At 39.8% G+C, this 14221-nt stretch overlaps 1 protein-coding gene across 1 annotated transcript in view; it reads right to left on the bottom strand.

Annotated features, from left to right (window-relative positions):
- Positions 1–11822: 11822 nt before the first annotated feature.
- The window catches only part of Qrfpr (pyroglutamylated RFamide peptide receptor), a 36310-nt gene continuing 33911 nt past the window's right edge, over positions 11823–14221 (bottom strand). The window contains exons 5-6 of the mRNA XM_013022142.1: positions 13354–13451; positions 11823–12223 (exon numbers count right to left, since the gene is read on the bottom strand). Of these exons, the coding sequence (XP_012877596.1) occupies positions 11823–12223; positions 13354–13451 (499 nt within the window). The remainder of the gene's footprint in view (positions 12224–13353; positions 13452–14221) is intronic.

Genomic DNA, 14221 nt, shown 5'->3' with positions numbered 1-14221 from the left:
GAAGGGAAGGGAAGGGAAGGGAAGGGAAGGGAAGGGAAGGGAAGGGAAGGGAAGGGAAGCGGAAGGAAGAATCAAAGACATTTTCAGATAGCCAGAGCGAGACAGCTGTGGCTGATAGATCTACAATATGAGAAACTTTACAGGATGTTTGTGTTCTGAATAGCAAACCACATGGCCCCAGATGTAAGAATAGAAGTTTATAAAGAGTTTATAGCAAGCCAGGTGCCGGTGGCTCACGCCTGTAATCCTAGCTACTCAGGAGGCTGAGATCTGAGTGAGGATTGTGGTTCAAAGCCAGCTGGGGCAGGAAAGATCATGAGACTCTTATCTCCAATAAATCACTCAGAAAACCAGAAGAGGCACAGTGACTCAAGTGGTAGAGCACTAGCCTTGAGCTGAAGAGCTGAGGGACAGCACCCAGGCCCAGAGTTCAGGCCCCATGATCGGATCCCCCCAAAAAATATTTTGGATCAAATTATCTTATAAGTTACCAAAGAACATTGTGAAATGCAACCACAGCTACAATGGATTCTATCATACCTTAACACTGTCTGGTTTATGATAGTTTAGCTTACAACAAATGACCCATCCTGTCTTTTCCCATGGTTTAATTCCTATATAAGCTATAAACTTTTTTTTTTTTGTCGGTCATGGGGCCTGAACTCTGGGCCTGAACGCTGTCCCTCAGCTCTTCAGCTCAAGGCTAGCACTCTGCCACTTGAGCCACAGCAACACTTCTGGCTTTTTTCTTTTTGCTTATGTGGTACTGAGAAATCGAACCCAGGGCCTCATACATGCAAGGTAAGCGCTCTACCACTGAGCCACCTTCCCAGCCCCTTGACCCAAAATATTTTACAGAAAAAAATTAATCAATGAAATGAAATCCAAGAATGAAAGATATTTGATTATAGAAAATAAAGTAGATATCTCAAGTGAATAAAAGAAACAATTCTTAATGGTGACTTTTAACTTCAAGCTTAGACCATCTGAACTCTTAACTAGGACTTTGAAGAGATTTTTTTTCATGTTAATTGAACACATTGTAGAAAAAAACTATCTTTGATTTCCTTTCTCTCTATATACTGTTATGACACAATTTAGAATTCTGTTATCTCTGAGTCCATTAAATTTATACATTGGCATCCATTAGATTCTCCCACAGTCATGAATCACTTGAAGTTTGTCTAGGTCCACTGTTGGCAGTACCAGGAATTGCACTCAACAGAAAGCAAGACCAGAGCTCATAAAGAAAAAAGCTAGCACAGAAAATGATTACTACCAACAGTACATCCGGTTTCTTTACCATATCTCCTCAACAAGTAAGTATAGAAGAACTAGACCTAAGCTATTCAATTGTTAAGCTATTTTAAAAAAAGAACTTGAGACAGTAAATAATCTTTCTTTCTTTTTCTTTTTGCCAGTCCTAGGGCTTGAACTCAGGGTTTGGGTACTTTTTGCTCAAGGATAGGGCTCTATCACTTGAGCCACAGCACCTCTGAGTACTTTATTGGAAATAAGAGTCTCATGGAATATCCTGCCCTGGCTGGCTTTGAACTGAGATCCTCAGATGCCAGCCATCTGAGTAGCTAGGATGACAGACATGAGTCTCCAGAGTCCAGTTTCTACTTGAAGGCAGTAAAGAAATGTTGACTATATCTGAAATACTTCTCTCCCCTTCTCATCCTAACTCCACCCTTTCATCCATTCATAACTTTGTAAAGGCAAGGATGAGATGTCTCTCCCAGTTCTCTCAAGTAAGTTTTTTTATCCTTTGTCTACAATCCAGCCTTCTAAAACTGAGCAAGGCCTTGGGGAGAGTTACATTGCATGCAGGAACACAAACTGTACCATTTGCCTCATACTAAACAGCTTCATTATCTTTGTAGGAAAGCTCATCTTCCAGGTTATTTTAGCTTTCAGCACACAAAGATAAAAGACCTCTGCCTACCACAGCTGTCCTTAAATAGAAAAACGAGTTGTTTCTGTTGTCAAACTACACAGCCAAATGAGTGCTAAAAAGACTATAGACTTTTCCAGGGAAAATTGGCCCACTGAGTTGTGATGGGGTCCTTTTCTGTTGAGCAGAAGTCTGTCATAGGGCTATTTGTGGATCTTTTCATCTAGTTTCAGCAAATTTGCTGAAGAATTTCAAGAAGATACAGAACTGAAAGAAATAGACCTAGGGGAATGCAATATCATCAATAAAAGACAGTCAAGCATAAAATTAGATTTGAATACAATTATGAATGAGTTATAGTTGGGAAAAATTAGTTTTAGCAGGGATAAACAAGAGATTTAAATGTGCGTTACTTGAAGAAATCATTTGTATATTTTTTAAGATTGCCTTAAATATTTTAAACATTTTGCTCACCTATTTTAAAACAATCCTCATATAATTCCATAGCTTTTATTCAAATTTATTTTCTTTTATTTTTGTGCCAGTCCTGAGGCTTGATCTCAGGGCCTGGGCACTGTCCCTAAGCTTCTTTTGTCCAAGGCTGGCATGCTACCACTTGAGCCACTTCTGGTTTTTTGCTGGTTAATTAGAGCTAAGAGTCTTGTAGACTTTCCTACCTAGGCGGCTTTGAACTATGATCCTCAAATCTCAGCCTCCTTAGCAGGTGGGATTACAGGTGTGACCACAGGTACCCAGCTTGAATTTATTTTTAGCTGACACACTGATCAAGATGTATTCATAAACTACTTTGTTAAGTGGCAACAACAATTAAAAAAAAAACACAGAAAATTCAAAGCCAGCCTGGGCAGGAAAGTCTGTGAGACTCCTATTTCCAATAAACCACTAGAACACTGAAAGTGGTACTGTGGATCAAGGGGTAAAGCACTAGCTTTGAGCTGAAGTGCTGAGGACAGCACCCAGGCCCAGAGTTCAAGCTCCATGACAAAAAAAAAACAAAAAAGATGTTTCAGTACACATGAACATTTATAGAAGGAAAATCCGTGAGACACTTATCTCCAATTAACCAACAAACAATCAGGAAGTAGAGCTGTGGCTCAAGTGGTAGAGTGTCAGCCTTGAGGAAAAAAAAAAAAAGCCAAGAGAGTGCAAAGTCCAAATTTCAAGCCACAGCATTGGCACCAAAACGAAATTAATGAAACTAAAATAACAGTTTTGTTTAAAAAATTTGGCATTTCCAATGTGTTATACACTATCTTCCATCTTCTTTGTGATTTTTTTTTAATCACTAAGAATAGAAACTGTAGGATAACACCATTAAAAAAAATAAGAAGCAAGGAACTATCAGTAACCGATGTGGTTTTCTGAGTTAATGAGCATCATAATTTGTCTTTTTTTCATAATTTGTCTTTATTTGGCCTATTATTCACACCTACTTTTCCTTCCAAAAAGTAAGGTTTAGAAATTTATTCATTACCTGACTTATGTAATTATAACCCCTTTGTAATAAGAATTTTACGTATATTTTTAAAAATAAGGTTTAAAGAAATGATCTATTCCACCAAAAAAACAAAAAACAAAACAGAAAAAGGCACCATCAGTGTGATGTTACTACGGTAAGAAAAGAATCTGGGCAAGAGGAAGAAAAATTAGAATTTGTATAAAAATGAGAAACAGTTTCTCACTGACTGGCCTTCCACTCCTTGTCCACAGTGGACTCCTATCAGAAGACATGCGTGCTGACCCTCCCTGGTGAGACCAGAGGATGGGAATGACCATGAACTTGGCTGTGGAGAAGAAGTTCCCACTAAACTTTTAAAGCATTATACCTTCTGTCCTGGGGCCAAATCCACTGGTGGATGGTGACCTCCTGGAGTATTTTAACCCTTACTTTGCAGACACTGGAGCCAATTTGCTGACACTAACCACAGACAAGCCTTACAAATATTTAGCTCTGACCCAGTCATAACTATAATCCTTGGCTTTTATGGTGCACAGACGGTGCATCCTTGAAGGCCATTTAAGTGTCACTGACCCACCATGGTGCAGCAATGGCTCCACCTACTGAATGATGCTGAAAAGACACCTGCTGGAGGGGGAAGGGACAGGAATAACTCCCCTGCCCCCAAGCATCACACTTTAGTCTATTTTATAGATGCCTCTAGTAAATGAATAACATTCTTTTACATGTAAAAGGTAGTTCCAAATTTTTACCTTCAAAAGTTTATTTTAAAACTGTGGAAATGATTCTTAGATTTAAATCTTTTTTTTTTATAATTTTCTTTTTTTTCTTTTTTCTTTTTTTGCTTATGTGGTGCTGAGGAATCGAACCCAGGGCCTCAGGCATGCAAGGCAAGCACTCTACCACTGAGCCAACTTCCCAGCCCTAGATTTAAATCTTGACAACAGGAGCAGTTTATGACACAATATCATAGGAATGAACAAATTTACAAGGGAGTTTCAGGAATCATTGTTGATGCCCGTTAGACTCAGACTATGTTAGAACCTAGGGCTGGAATGTTCTCGCATCTGTGAGTTACCAGAGACTCCAGCCTCATAAACCCCAGGCTGCGTGAGCACACCCGATGTGGGAAGACATAGTACCCAATAAACTCAAGATATTACCCAGAAAAAAAAATGTGGAAGTGAATCAGGCACCCAGGGTTCACGCCTGTAATCCTAACTACTCAAGTAGCTGAGATCTGAGGATGCAGGTTCAAAACCAGCCCGGGCAGGAAAGTCCATGAGACTCTTATTTTAAATTAACCACCCCAAAATCCAGAAGTGGAAGGGTGGCTTGGGTGGTAGAAAGCCCGCTTTTGAGGGCAAAAACCATGAGGCCCTGAGTTCAAATCCCACTGTAAGCACACTCCCCTCCCCCCAAAAAAAATTGGAAAAAGACAGTACAAAGACAATAAATTTGAAATGAACAAATAACTACCAGGGAGCACATGAATTATGACTTTTTAAAATAAAACCTGTACATGCTTGTAAATCCAGCAACTGTGGTTGTAGTTTCTTGTTTTTTGCCTTCCAGATTGTACAGGAAATGAAGCCACCTCTGGTCAAGCAGGTGCCATGGCAGGGCTGGCCCCCAGCAGCGCAGAGCCCGCTTGTCCAGGACTGTCCCCTCACAATGGCTCCTTAGCCTGCTTTTCACTGACTATAAGCCTTTTGTTGCCTTCGCTTTAGCTCCTCCTGTGTGCTGTGGGAATGAAAGGGATTGTGTGGGAAGGGAAGATGAGAGCTGAGGTCCTGCTGCCCCAGCAAGCCACACCCTGCCTCCGAAGCCAGCACAAGGGAGATGAGGGCCTGGGACTGAACATTGGCACACGCTTTGTGAGAGGCCTCTGACAAAGGACAGACTCTGTGCTGAGAAAGCCAAGGAAAAGCACTGAGAGTCAGATGAGAAGTGACAGCCAGGCATGCGTGGCTCACACCTGTAATCCCAGCTACTCAGGAGGATGGCCATTCAAAGCCAGCCCTGGCAGGAAAGTCCATGAGACCCTTATCTCCAGTTAACCAGAAGTGGTGCTGTGGCTCAAGTGGTAGAGCTCTAGCCTTGAGCTGAAGAGCTCAGGGACAGCGCCCAGGCCTTGAGTTCCAGCCCTAGAAAACACACACACACACACACACACACACACACACATTCTCAAAAGAAAATGAATAATGCCAGTTATGGCCAAGGACCAGCTCACAGTAACTGGTTTGGAAGACATCTCACCAGATGTCATTTCTTTACTGTTTGTAGTTTATGATCATGTTCTGCTATGCAATCATCTATATGCACATTTCTTTCTTTTTTATGTTTTTCCTGGATGTAACAACAAAAAAGGCTATTTAAAACAGTGGCAGTAGTTTGCAGTTCTAGCAAAGAGGAAAGTTGTGGGGTTAAACTTCTTATTTTCTCTCTTATAGAAGCTTCTAAAAAGGTTTTTATATGTTCTTTGTGACAAATATTGTGCATTTAAGACATCAATGTTTTGATGAAAAACAAGACCCAGCTTATTTTCTGCTTACTGCAAATTAAGCAAACATGCTAGAATAAAAACAAAATAAAGGGGGAAAAAAAGTCTGATTTTTTTTTTTCTGGAGTCACCTAAAGTAGATTTAAATGTTGAGCTTTTCTGGTTTCTGTGTGTGTATATATGTGTGTATTTATTTATATGTACGTATAATATTGAGCCTGTCTGATTTGCGTATATAACCAGCTCTATTACATATGTATACATACTTTATGTATACATACATGCATGCATATATATCTTATATGTATATGTATAACCCACTTTTCATATATGTATATATATAAAGTTCATTTTATATATGTGTGTATATGCATGTACATGTATACATGCATATGTATATACTTGCCAAGCATATGTAAGGCTTTTGGTCTAGTTGTAGTACCACAAAAATAATATCCATTATTGCTGAGGAAATGTTTTCATGACCATTAGGTAATTCCATTATAAAAATAGGTGGGTTTTTTTTCATTTCTTTATAATGAGTAAGCTATTTTACTCATTATAAGATTATGAGCTGATATTTAGAAACAGTGTGAATATTTCCTTCTCCAATAATTTCCTGCCCAGTGTTTTTATTGTCTATTAATGAATCTCATAATAATTAGCATCTATAAAATTATTGTTTTCCTGTTATCGTTTCGACTCTATTTATTAGCTGTTATTTCTTCTTGGCTTGGGTTTTTAAAAATTGTCTTTAAATAGTTGCACAAAGAAGTTTCAATTCAACCTATCAACTTATGAGTCTAGTGCATGTTGATCAATGTCACCCCTTCCATCGTTCTCTCCATTTCTCCCCATCTCACCCCTCCCCTCAAGTTATCTGCCTCCATTTTCACATCCGTACATTGAATACCTTCCCTCTCTCCACTTTCCTGCCTCCCCCCATTCCCCTGACCTCTTTTCCACCCCATCAAAACATATTTCAGCATCCTGGTATTCATTTTGTCAAATTATAAGGTAGTTTTTCAAAGCAGTTATACCATTACAAAACTCCCCTGCATACACCATACATTAGACATTACATTTGTGTATGTATGCATATGTCCCTGTGTTTTTATATATGTTTATAATTTAGACCTAACTTCACACGGGAGAGAAAACATGCATGCTGTGAGGATGACATGATTTTATGGGTCATGTGATTCAAGTGCTGGGCTTTCTCATACACTGCCACCTAAACCATTGGATCTTCAAGGTCATATGGCCTAAATGACAGTGCTGCTAAACCACAGTCCAGACTTGCTATGGAGCCTTAATTCATTCTGGAATACCAATAGGTCCTATAGCCTACCATTTCACAAATAAAAGCATTCTGTTGAGTGTGGTAGCGCATACCTATAATTCCAGCTACTGGGGTAGTAGAGATCAAACAGGTCATGGTTCAAGCCCAGCCTAAGCCAAAAGTTAGTGAGACTTCATCCTAACCACTAAGCTGATATGCTGACACATCATGATCTGAGGCAAAAGTTTAAGACCCCACCTGAAAATAACTAATGTGAAAGGGGTTGGGCACATGGCTAAGGTGGTAGAGCACCTACCTCTCAAGTACCTGGCAGCTGCTCTGAGCTCAAATTGACACACACACACACACACACATGCACAAATATGAGTAAAGCATAATTTCCTAGAGCAAAATAAAATGTCTCCCCAACCTAATCATTGTTTTTGTTGTTGTTGTTAGTTGTATGACTCCTTAATAACCTCACCAGTGAAGCCTGGCACTGGTGACATACACCTGTAATCCCAGCTATTCAGGAGGCTGAGATCTGAGGATCACAATTCAAAGCCAACCCAGGCAGGAAAATCATAAGACTCTTAACTCCAATTAAATACCAAAAATGAAAAAAAAAAAAAGCTGGAAGTGGAGCTGGGCTCATGTGGTAGAGTGCTAGGTGCTAGTCGTAAGCAAAAAGGCTCAGGGACCGTGCCCAGGCCCTGAGCTTAAACTCCAGGACCAATACAAAAACAAACACCAGTAAACAAAAAATAACAACTCCAGGAATGAGACTCCAGTGTTCATGCACCCCACCAAAACAAAAACCAAACAAAAAACAAAACAAACCCTTGACCTTGTTTTTGTTTGGCTTATCAGATCTAAGTCATATAATGTCATGAATAGAATGGGCCCATGTGATCTCCTGTGGCCACCTAGATGGGCTCATGCCTTTGTAGATGATACCAGGAAAGAAGAGTCAAGTAGAGGTGACCTGGGTTAAGACAACGGAATGAGTGAGTGAAGTGCTGTGATTCATTCTCCTTTTGGTCATTACTTTGCCTTATCACTGCTGTTTTCTGGGTGCAGAAGGAACTCTAACTTGCCTGTAAAAGACTCCCAAGACCCTAGCACAGCACAGACTTGGAGCTATGTTAGATTGAGGCAGTGTAATGTCAGTGTGTGTGTGTGTGTGTGTGCGCGCGCGCGCGCACGCGCATGTGGTGGACCAGAACTCAAGAACTCATATTCTCACTAGGCTTTTCCTCTCAAAGCTGGCACTCTGCTACTTGAGCATACCTCCACTTATAGTTTTCTCATGATTATTTGGATATAAGCATCACAGATTTGTCTGCCTGAGCTGGCTTTGAACTTTGATTCTCAGCTCTCAGCCCCAAGTGTAGCTAGGATGGCAGGCTTGAGATACCAGCAACCAGATTGTATGAATATGCTTTTAAGACTGTTGGGAAAATATGTTGGAGTGTAGTTCCTGGGTTGTAGCATAAATATCCGATATATCAGCACATTGTGTCTCAAATGGCTTCATCTTTCCAGTCCTTACCAGTCAATTCCAGTTGCTCAGCATCCTGGCCAATACTTTTAATGTTTGTTCTACCATGTTTTTTTTTTTTTTTTTTGTCAGTTGTCTCCGATGACAAGTGATATGGAGAAGTTTTTCATACACTCAATGATTTGTGTAATTTCAGAGTCAATGTATTTGTTCCCACAATTTGCCAATGTTATTGAGTTGTGAGATCTACACAAATAGTGGATATTTTCTTTACCTGAAAACATACTCCATTGTCATCTATGATCTGCCTTCCATTTTCACAGCAGTGTCTTTCAAATGGCAAAAAAGTTCCTTCTGATGAAATTGGTTTTATTATTTTATGTTCCTAACTTCTAGTGCTCTGTAAAATCTTTGCCTGATCCTAGGTATTGAGGATCCTTAAAAAAATCTTTATAGGCTTAGCTCTTAAATTTAAGGTTGGATGCATTATGAATTTATCTTCACATGCAATGCCACAATCAAGATAAAAATTTTAGTGCTTGAAAATCCAAGTTTTCCAGAACATGTATTTGAAAGTTTATCCCTTCCCCACTGAATTGTTGGGCAACCTCATGTGCATTTGTATGTATAAAATCTCTAGTCTCTCTTTGATATCTGGTATCTCTATGCTTTGTGTTTAGTTAAACATCCAACCTTAGGGCAATGTCCCATTTCCTTGATTCATATAGTTTATAATAAGCCTTCAGAAATAGTATAAGGCTTTCAAGTTTTCTTATGATGGTTTTTCCACTTAGTCTTTAACCAACCTAGTATAGAGAATGCTAGTGTCCCCACTCATGTTAAACCAAAAGATGATGGAGCAGATCACTGTAAAATAGAGAAAAACTTTGGAGCTCTTCTGAGCGTAATGACCCTGATAAAATACAAGGTCAAAGTCTGAGCACTGAAGCAGATTGCTTTCATAGATATTTTACCCAGATTGCAGTAAATGGAAAACTAGTTTTCTTCAACCCCTTCCACAATTGTTGGGTTCCCCCCCACCAAGAAAAAACCTTTCAGTTCATACTCCAAATGAGAACAGAAATAGCCTGGCCAGGCAGTCAGGGCAAAGGCCTCTCCCACAGAGGCTCTGCATCCCTCACTATGGCCCTGTGTGCAGCCCTCTAGACATCACCCTAGGTCTGAGCAGTCCTGTGTGCAGACCCCTGGACATCTCATCACCATGGCCCCGAGCGGTCACACATGTAGGCCCCTGAGCATCACCCCATGCCTTATTGTTCCTGGAAGACTTGAATGTGAATGGCGGGGCTGATTGGATTCCAGAGGTGTATTGCCAAAAGAGGCACCCAATCAGAGGGGCTGAGTCTCATGCAGGCTTCTCTGATTGGGCCAGGGATCTGCTATGGCCACAGGCTATCCAATGATCTTGAGAATCACATAGCTCTCTCCTGGAGACACTTCACTAACACTTGCACACTTCACTTTCTCTTGGAATCCCTTCCATCTAGTGGAAGCTCTATTTATCTTTGTCGTCAATAAAGCTTTGCTATTTTGCTTCTCTCCCTCTGTGTCTATGGATTCATTCTTCAAGAGTACAGAGACAAAAGACCTGATCCAGGTGGTATAGTTTTTCAATATGACCAGCACCAGATAAGAAAACCTTAATGAAATAAAATAAGTAGCAGCTTGAAGCCAAGGAAAAGGGGGAGATTCAGGTGCTTGGGTTGGAGACAGAGGGCTTAAAAGACACTGGGGACTGTGAAGTCAGGGGAGAAGAAAGAAGAGAAATGGCACTGTTTGGTAAACCCAAAATGAATTCTCTATGGAGTCACCAGCTGTGTACACTATGGCTGGGATGGGATGTAGAACTTCACCCTTGATAGCAAGAAACTCTCACTAATAGTTTGAACTACGTGGCTGTTTTAGATTCTTTAAATAAGGGATCAAAGGGACTTTGTGTCTAAAGGACAAAAGATTCTATAATACTTCTGTCTCTAAAATAGCATTAAAGCTCATGCCTATAAGCCTCACTACAGAGGCTGAGATCTCAGGAGAGTGGTTCAAAGCAAACCCAATGGGAAAAGTCTATGAGCCTCTTATCTCCAATTAACTACCACAAAGCTGGGAGCGGAGGTGTGGCTCCCCTTCCAGAGGAACACATCGAGACTCAAAACAAAACAGTTGAAGGAACTGGACAGTTAGCAGAGACATGGCAACACCGGGCTTCCTGAGGTCTAGACTAATACTACCATGCACTGCGTACCCTTCATTGTCTCTTGGCTTTGTCTTCTTTGACTCCAACTTTCTGCTTATGCCAGACTTCATTTGCAAAAGGTTCTATTTCCCCAACATCAACAGTCCATTATTAATATTAGCATTAACAACATACAAAGTGGAAGAAATCCTTTTAATATTGTTTCATGCAACACAGCAATACACAGAAGGTCACATTCCATGCACTAGTGGACAGAAGCTACTAGCCAAGAATATTGATGTCTATAGATCTTCAAAAATCTACTTCAATAATTTACAAGGGTACACTAGTAACTTTTTAGGTTACACTTTCATTCAAAACAAATCCACTATGTTGAAAAGCAAAGAATTTTATTTTTTGCTTGTGTATGTGTGCCCACACCAGTCCTAGGGTATGAGCTGTCTGTCCCTGACCTTCTTTTCCTCAGGGCTGGTGCTCTATCACTTGAGCCGCAGCTCTATTTCTGGATTTTTTTGGTAGTTTATTCAAGATAAAAGTCTCACATACTTTCCTTCCCAGTCTGACTTCAAACTGTGATCTTCACATTTCAGCCTCCTGAGTAACTAAGCTTACAGGAACAAACCACTACCACCCAGCTCAAGAAAACGTTGTTGTTTTTAATCTGTATTTCCATCACTTGAGAATCCTGTTAATTCTTTGTTTTGATTTAACTTTTGGCTTTGAATTCATTTCAAATTTGAATTGCTATTATAGTATACCATATAATTTTGGACTTTGTTTAACTAACTACATATTATCCTAGGCAACAATAATGTTAGTTTAAATGGGGAACAAAAGGATTCATTTCCTTCTGTTCATTACTTGTAAAAATAAACCTTTGTTCAAAATAAAGTTCTCAATTTGCAATATGAATGATACTCATCACAGAGCCATTGTCACAATTAATGTCCACTGCCCAAAACAGAATTCTCACAAAGTTCAGAACTAAAGAAGGCAAGATGTCGCTTGAAATATTTTTTCTCTTCTGGCTGTACACAGAATTTGACTTCAATGTTTCCCTGACTGAAAGCTTCTCCTTTGGTCTCCTCCTCCAGATTCTCTCTGGGGAATGCATTCCCTTTCTTCTGGAACATTGTAATGTCTGAATCGCCCTGTCGGCCAGTTGGAGACAAAGGTTCTCTAATGACGCAAGAACAAACCGCAGACAAAAAGTTCTTCTTGAAGTTCTCATTCATAAATGCATAGACGATGGGATTGCAGATGGAGTTGGAAAATCCAATTATTTGGACGATAGCAAAAATCATCTTGATTGTGACATCATTATATTCCTTTTCAAAATTACCTGAAATAATATTGTAGTTATCAGAATTATTTGTTTTACAAAAACAAATGAACAAAAAATATCCTTTCTGTTTGTCATTGCTTTTAACCAAGGACTTGGATTTGTACAAGTAGTTAAGAATATGATAGTTCTCAAGACTATTTTGTGATTGACTTTTCCTAGATGAATAAGTTCTTTGTTCTAAGACATATTCTTAGAAAATTTAGTCTTAGGTGCATAGGTTAGTGCCTTATTAAGTTTAGGAGCTTATAACATTTCAACTTTTTGACTTCAAGCTCTGTGGAATTAGACGCAACAGCTACCTTTAAATTAACAGCTATTAAATTACAAAAGCACTAGTACCCAAGAACTATGTTCCATCCTGGCTTATCAGAGAAACACTGTTTGAATGACTAAAATCCTAGTGTCACTGATTCATCAGGTGTAAGTCCAAGTTCCAAATACAGTTGGGAATCAGTAGCTTACATCTGTAATCCTAGCTATTCAGGAGGCTGAGATCTGAAAATTATGGTTCAAAGCCAGCCTGGGCAGGTAAGTCAGTGAGACTTTTATCTTCAATTAACCACCAGAAGATCTTAGGGAGAGGGGGAACAGCAGAAAAGACAAAGCTCAAAGCTTTTCTTTATCATTATAATTATTAAAAAGAGTTCATCCTAGCTGGGCATCTACAGCTCATGTCTATAATCCTACCCAGGAGCCTGAGGTCTAAGGGGCAAAGTTCAAAGCCAACCCCAGGCAGAAAAGTCTATGTGACTCTTATCGCTAATTAACCACCAAAAAAAACAGAAGTGGAGCTGTGGCTCAAATGCTACAGCACTCTCCTTGAGTAATAACATTTAGGGATAACATCTAGGCTCTGAATTCAAGTCCCAAGACTGGCACATACGGACAAAAAGACTTAGTCCTCATCATATCAAACACTTAGTCTCAGCCATGTACAATTACCTAGCACACAATGATCCGGTGATCAAATTCACACAATGACAGATACTTTATCACTCAAGTGAATAACAGCTAATTTGATGGTTATTTTTTCATGCAAGTGAATAATCACTCATTTCAATGATTTCTTGCCTATTGTAGCAGAAAACCAGTTAGAAAGTGTCTCGAGTAAGAAGGAGAGGACCCACTGTATTCGCTCATCATGTGGACCACATGGAAAGGCGCCCAGCACACCACAAAGAGAGCCACCACCGTCACCATCATCACCACAGCTCGCTTCTTCTTCCTGAACCCAGAGAAACATTGCACTGGTTAACTCTCACTTAAATGAAGCTTGAATCTGGTTCACCCACTCATAATTGCTTCAAATGCTAAGAAAGGGCATGGTGAGTTCAATGTGTGCTGATTATCATCCCTCTCCACTGATTTTACCCTCATTCTGATATTCTCCCTATTAAAGGCCTCCTTCTGATGTGTGCTCATGATGGCTCTGGTTCTGGCACAGATGGTGGGCCTGGATGACACCATTAATCTCCTTATTAAGCCACCACGCAGTGGTAGGGACTGAGACACAGAAGAGTTATCGCATTTGTAAAGTCAGATGACTAATAAGGAATGGATTTTGGATTTGAAGGTAGGCAGCCTAACTTTAGTGACTAAGCTTTTGTTTGGTATATATTGAAAGAGATGAATACCTCTGATAGCAAAATAATAGTATTTAAATAGGCACTGGTGGCTCAGCCACTCCAAAGGCTGAGATCTAAGGATCTTGTTTGGAAGCCAGTCCAAGCTGTAAAGTCTATGAGACTCTTCTTTCAATTTAATGACCAAAAAGTTGAAAATGGAGCTGTGGCTCAAGCAGTAGAGTGCTAGCTTTAAGCAAAAAAGCTAAGGGAGAACACCTTGGCCCAGAGTTTGAGCCCTAGTACTGGCATTAAAAAAAACACCCTAATATTCATGAATATGGCATGCCTTGAGGATAAAAAAAAGAGGTGCTCTTTTATTATATGACTAAATAATCGGGCTAACCAAGAATTCAAATTGATTTTCTTCATG

This window comes from Dipodomys ordii, unplaced genomic scaffold, assembly GCF_000151885.1.
Source record: "Dipodomys ordii isolate 6190 unplaced genomic scaffold, Dord_2.0 Scaffold60, whole genome shotgun sequence".
NCBI lineage: Eukaryota > Metazoa > Chordata > Mammalia > Rodentia > Heteromyidae > Dipodomys > Dipodomys ordii.
Note: the sequence above shows the minus strand (reverse complement) of the source record. Positions and strands in the feature narration are given on the sequence as shown.